Source organism: Pavona decussata, unplaced genomic scaffold, assembly GCF_977016875.1.
Source record: "Pavona decussata unplaced genomic scaffold, jaPavDecu1.1 SCAFFOLD_64, whole genome shotgun sequence".
Classification (NCBI taxonomy): Eukaryota; Metazoa; Cnidaria; class Anthozoa; order Scleractinia; family Agariciidae; genus Pavona; species Pavona decussata.
The window spans coordinates 4,360,123-4,366,773 of NW_028145484.1; the positions used below are offsets into that span (position 1 = coordinate 4,360,123).

Consider the following 6,651-nt stretch of genomic DNA (forward strand, 5'->3'; position numbering starts at 1 on the left):
CTTTATGGATTCCACTAGCCCTTCCTAAGATCTACTTTAACCGCATAATTATAAGCTGCCCCCGCCCCCCCACTTCCCAAACCTTTGTATCAGGACCCAAGTTTCACGGACCATCTGGAGATGCGCAGAACGTATGCGCAGTAACAAAAGGTGGTACCATCCTTATGCGAGTGGCTTTTGCTCGATGAGTGCCACGTTAGTCAAACTGTAAAACATTTAAACCGAGTTTTAAGTCTCTGTTATTGTTTTAGATCAAAAAGCTGTTTTATTCAAAAATTTTCCTTATAAGAGTTCTTGATAAGGGCCTTCTCCGATAAAACACTGTTTGTCATTCACTGACGTTTCGACAAGCAAGGCGAAGTTAGTCAATGTCACCTCAAACAGTCTAACTCAGGACTACACTCACCCGGATGATCATAATTTGGCTACTTACGACATGATTCTTGGGTTCAAACCATTTACAGCAGACGGTTGGTTAACAATGTTTATTTATAACAAGTATGCGTGGAATAATCATACTTGAACATGGAGCTGGGTTAGCGGACATACAAGGTTCATAATCTGAGCTACCTAAGGTGATATTCATCGAGTACTGACCCAATCACAACGCGGTACGCTTTCATAAGGTTTTAAAATTTTTCTTAAGAGAGCTATGACAGACACCTTAAAAAATAGTCATCTCTTCCGATATTTTTCCGGAAATAACATTAGAAAAATACATGTTTGCTAAGATCGGGCGTTGCCGCCATGCGCAAGAATATTGCCTTTGGTACCTAGTTTAAAATAAAGAGAATAAAATCCCAAACGTCATTACCTTGGGAAAAGACCTACTGATGCACGAACGGAAACCAGTTTTCGGTAGGCCTGAAATCAGCCCCGAATCTGAAACTAGAAACCTTTCTAAAAGCCCTGAAGACGTCATGGGCCGAAAGATTAATGATTGCTTTTCGAATCAGTTCTGATCAGATTGCAAGAGAAGGAAACGCAGAGCGCAACTCAGTAAAAATCTGCGAGACGAATACAGGACGTTGTCTCTATTTTAGGAATCCTTGTACGTCATCTTTCCTTCGCTTGCCACAATCTGAACGCCTATAACAAACTACTGACTTGATAAACATTCTGCATACAATGGAATCTCTGCTAACGGCTACCTCTCCACTAGTTTATCATTTGATTTCCCGGACGTCCACTCATTCACTCAAATGTTCTTATTAAAACCTCCCCATAACTGGCGCCTCTATAACGATCAGTAATTTTTTCTGGCCCAAAATGTTTCATGAGTTTTAACAAATTCTCGCCAGGATGCTGAAAAATCTTATATCAAGGTCTGAAATAAAACTTACAATAGAACAGGCAGCAAAGACCCCCCCCCCCCACCCCACCCCAAGGTTTCAAACCTTAACCCAACCACCCTGGGGTAAACGTTTTCTTCACAGCCCTCCACAGAAAGTTCCCAGTCTCCTGCTGAATTTGAGTGTCGTTGACCACCTGATGGGTGACACTTTTACCAAGCTCAGCGGCGCTACTTTTAACAACTGAAGACGTGACCAGCTCGCCAAGAGACGCTGCCATGAATCCTTTAACTTCGGGATCTTTTACCAGCTCTTCAAGAAGAACCTTGCAAGCATCTTTTGTGCTCTGATCAAGAATCAAAGCCTTTATATAACCAAGCAGTTGCACTCGTGTCTCTTCATTGGCTAGCAGATCAGACAGTGTGCTCTTCGCAAGCTCCGCAATCTTTGTCAGTGTTGTTGGATCACCGAGCACGTGTTGAGTTAGCTGTATAGCGGCGGCCCTTACATCATCTCTGTTAAGAACTTCCATCACAAACGCGCTAGTTAGTTTTGTGATTTCTGCGTCGTGAAGAACTTCTTGTAGAACTGCTCTGGTGACTTCGTCAGCCTTCTGTATGACATTTTCATCGGCTACACAAGGAAATGAACACAAAATACAATAATAAGCTACTCAGCCAGACTGCTCAGCTACTTGTCATACAATAGACCTTTTTCATAAATGGCAGCCGATAAATTATTCTTTTAACTTTTCACATTCGTTAGCACGTGCAAAATTCAATAAAATTTTTACTCTAAAAACAAGGTTAGTAGGGCTAATTAACACATATTGAAAAGAATAATAAATCGGCCGCCATTTACGAAAAAGGTATGACCCTTTTCTTCTGAGAGCCAGACTAAAAATAAGTCACTTTATTTTGTGTCCAAGTATTTAGCATGGCAGTGCTGAATGGTGACATTGAAAATGACAGAAAGCAGCATTACAAATGGAAAACAAATAAACTTGAAACGTAATAATAATTATTAGATGGGGCATAAATAAAGTCAAGTAAATCTTACTTAATAATGCTTGGCTTAAAGAAAAATAAGGTGGTTCTAGTTGCGTGACTGACATCAGCTTTACGTTCTTGTAGATTCTCATTGTGTTGTTTAAATGAAGTGTCAGATGTAGCAAATGCCATTCATCCCTTATCATTCATCCTGTATGTTGTCATATCATCAGGGGTCAACAAGGTGTATTTTTGTATCAGTAAAAGAATATTTCACCCCAGATTCTAATCCATGCCCATATTTTCAGACCTGGCTCCAGTTGTTCAAAGGCTGGATAACTTTATCCAGCGGATAAGTCACTATCGAACAGTTTCAATCTGTGCAAAGATTTCAGTATTTCCTTGTGCACAAGTGAATATGCACACTCTAACCACAGCTTAATTGGGGAGTGTAAGGAAACCTTGGAAACCATTTAACGTGAAGTATATTTTAGATGTTGAAGAGTACCTTATTCAGCGGATAAAGTTATCTGGCCTTTGAACAACTGGGGCCTGATCCCACAAACAGTCTGCTGTGTAATACCTCAGACAACAACAACAAAAACAAAAACTGCTGAAAGTGATCCCATGGTTTTGTTGATGGTTCAACGTCCTAGATGGGATGGGTGAGAGAGTCTCAAACATGTCATATTTATCCATCTGAAATACAGTACCGTGCAAATGTAAGTTGACAGTCTCGACTCGAAAGGCATGAAAATAACAAATGTTGGTCTGAAGTAAAGTTTAAGCCTGGACACAAAGGGCAACACAGTGTGCAAGAATTCTGGAAAATGACATCCATGCCCTAATAAGTGCCCTTCACTGAATAAAAGCCCCCTTCCTTGGCAAAAATAGCAAATAAGCACCTTCCTCAAATAAGCACCACTCCTCTCTCCTCCCCTGTCACATTCTTTAATAGTAAGGACATCAAAAGGAAGCTATTTTTTGTTGTCACTTTGATCACACACTGGCAAATATAGGAGAAAACTTTCTTCTCCATTAAGTCACTTCCAGTTATTTATATCATGGATATATAATATTGTAGATTTTTTTTCCATATGAAGATTTAGCCAAAATAAAGAATGATGAATGGTGAATGCAATGTTGCACCGTGTCCAGCCTTAAGGGTGTTCAGAACTGGCCAGCGAATTCCCAACAACAATGCCAGGAGTAATCGCTCCCTACCCCCCCCCCCCCCCCCCCACCAGTGGGACTGTGATCCCCCATTGTCATGCATAACCTAACCTGCCATCCTTACCTAAAGATCTACTAGCAACATCCGCCACTTCATCAGCGACGTTTTCCCTCAGCGTCTCACGAAAGACGTAAATCACAAACCCTGCGACAACAAGGGCACTTAGGCCCCATCTCAAGACGGAATGGCCTCTGACACGAAACGACTGTTCTAGGTCATGCAGTCTTTGTAGTATGGTGATAGTGTGATGATGTTGTGAAGAAGCATCCACAGGACTCTTCGATTGTCTTTTAGGCTGTTCTGGGCTTTCATGACTTGCAAATCTTCTTGCTACATGTTTCTTCCCCGCGGCTAGCTCAGCTGGAGAAAACTTAGAATGAAGACTTCTAAATGAGATACATGTTTTGCTCGTTCGAAACGACAAAGTAAACAGGCATCTGTTAAACCACACAGATTTCTCAGGAGTATAAAGCAGCTTAAAAATCCGAACTCCGATCATTTTTTCTTTCGGAATTCTCGCAGCAAAGTCCGCAGGAACAACACGGCCATATTTTAAAACAGCTGTTTCAGTGGTCAGCGTTTAGCTTTAAAAGGATGCTGAGTAACCATGCCTGTACAGTTTCAAAATGGCGGCGAAGGAAGCGGCGAAGCGGTGTTTGCGAAGTTTGTGGGAAACCGACATTCAGTGGAAAGCAAGATCCAAGTTCATTGAAACATGGAAATATCATTTTCCTGAAGATCGATTAGCAGCTTTGTCAATGGTCTGGGCTAATATGAAGTTCCTAGGTTGCAGATATCCGGCTAAAACAGAGGAACTTGTGAACGAACTTGAATCCAAGGGTCAGATTTCGATACCAGATAAAGCGGTGAAAAAACTAAAACCTTTGATCGAGAACTTCACAATTTATGAGCCAGTTGAAGGAGATGAATGTGCGAACCACAATCCTGTGAGCATTATGAACGAGAGTGCCCAAAAATCCAAGAAGGAGATATCTTTTGAGGATCTCGGCTTGAGTGATAAAACTTCTTTATATTCTTATGCCGTGATGGTCGCTGATAAAATAATCGCAACTGGTGAAGGGCCTGTAAAAAAGCAGGCGAAACGAAACGCCGCGGAAAATGCTTTGGTAATTCTTCGCGCTCGTCAACCGATCGTTCGTGTTGGGACCGCATCCAGGCAACATCAGTCTGCACCGTGCGTGTCAAAAACCGACATAGTGTCGAAAGCTTATAAATCAGCACCGAGTATTTCCGATGACAACATCGGGAATCAAATGCTTCGGAAAATGGGATGGACTGGGAGCGGAGGAATCGGTAAGGATGGCCAAGGTCGCGCTGAACCTGTTCTGGCTGTAGGTACAGATGGAAAGTTTGGGTTGGGTTGTAATCCCACCCAGGGGGCTGATGTGACAAAAAGGTCTGTTCAAGAAATTCTTCATTCGTTTATTAGTAGCACTGATCAGGAGATTAAGTTTTCTAATGAGCTGTCAAAAGAGGACAGAGCTCTTGTACATAAAATTTCTCAACAATATGGCTTGAAGCACAGATCATATGGCAAGGATGAAGATAGGTATCTTGTTGTTAGCAAGGAATGAGCACGATTTTTTGGTGTCTCACTAGTTAGGATAGACTGTGATGAACTAGTAAAATAAAACTGTTTGTCACAATAAATATTTATTATCTTTAAGCAGAAATTAAAATGCCATTTTATGCAAATGAGCCTCATGTTGATTGAGGCGAACATGGTGCAAGATACAGTGTTTGTATAGGCATCTGATAAAATATTTGACAGTTCAAATTCGAGAAGTGTAGGGCTGATGAGCATTGGGCAATACAATACATACATCTGCCAATTCATGAAAAACTCAGGGTTTGATTCTGTAGCCCCTATTCATGCGTATAGGGTCCTCAAGTTTGATCAGCTAAACCTTTGGCCAGATATCTTCAGTTTACAGAAATTGATATGTACGGAAATTGCCATCAAATTCCCTGGAAATGGTGTAATCCTCAATTTGAAATGGCGGCCAGTTCCTGTGTATTACTTATTAAATTGAGGTAAAGCTGAAGTAGGTAAATTGTGAACATCCAGGTGAGTGTAGTCCAGAAAAAGTCTCTTTGTGGACAGTGGTGACAATGACTGATGTTTCAACAACCTCGGTGGGAGTCCACACCAAACTCACTTAACTCTGTGGTCATAATTTACCTACTTCTGTAAATATGTATATTGTATCCGCTAAAGGATATGCTTGATTTCCACTGTTCTGTTGATCCTGAGCAACAGCATCATGCATGTACTTATAACAGGTTCTAAATGCTTGAGATAGTTTTCATTTTTTCAGCTTTCATTGCCTTTTTATGCTTTATTCATCTCTCAGCATGCAACATATTTTACATTTTCCTTTTGAGTCTGTATATATTCTTGATCCCACGGTTTGCCCCTGCATTGTCTCCAGCGTGTAGGTAAATGTTTTCAATGTTTCAGACTAATCATGTTTCTTAACAGTTTGTGCCATTTCCCTAGAAGTTTAACCTTATTGGGTATTGTAACTTGTGCAAAGTTTAGTGTTTTGCTATTTTTGCTCTGACTGTGAATTGGTTTGAAATCAACGTGTAAAGGTCTTTCTTGCGGATGGGATATTTTTTAGTATCGCTGTTTTACAATCACATGTGGGGGAAACACTTCATTTTCCATATTAGTATGACATGCGCTTTGTGTGATCCAGGCAGTCGTAACAGTATCCAGTTTTTGCAGAAGAGTGTTCAATGTCGGCACAACCTTTTTAGAGTTACTTGCATTCCTCAGATGAAATACCACCAATCGACGATCTCTCCGATTGTTAACTCCACATGTTTGAGGCGTGTAATCAAGTCATTAAACTATTAAAGCAAACAAACCAAAGAAAAATGCACGATTACTTCGGCTGTTAAGGCGTTGTCGCACTAGTGTGTAGTGTGTTGCGGGACTGCTGGAAAGTTACCGGAAGCACGTTACACGACGAAACCGTGGACGAAAAAATCGCTTCAGCGTTCCCGTAATCTTCGCGAAAAATGGGACCAATTAACAACTTTTACTTTTCATAAAAATTTTCCAAATGACCAGCGTTATAGTTCATGGCGATATTTTATAGGGTACTGA

General features: G+C 40.9%; 2 protein-coding genes across 2 annotated transcripts; one reads left to right on the forward strand and one right to left on the reverse strand.

The window, feature by feature from the left end:
• Positions 1 to 470: 470 nt before the first annotated feature.
• LOC146478588 (uncharacterized) lies at positions 471 to 4,096 on the reverse strand. The gene is made up of 2 exons (XM_085112195.1): positions 3,579 to 4,096; positions 471 to 1,925 (listed from the first exon to the last, which is right to left on the reverse strand). Exons 1-2 carry the CDS (start codon positions 4,012 to 4,014, stop codon positions 1,399 to 1,401), a joined length of 963 nt encoding a protein of 320 aa, XP_084968321.1. The 5' UTR covers positions 4,015 to 4,096; the 3' UTR covers positions 471 to 1,398.
• Positions 4,096 to 6,143, forward strand: LOC146478589 (NF-kappa-B-repressing factor-like). The gene has a single exon (XM_085112194.1). The coding sequence runs from the start codon at positions 4,142 to 4,144 to the stop codon at positions 5,108 to 5,110; it is 969 nt and encodes a 322-aa protein (XP_084968320.1). The 5' UTR covers positions 4,096 to 4,141; the 3' UTR covers positions 5,111 to 6,143.
• Positions 6,144 to 6,651: the final 508 nt, after the last annotated feature.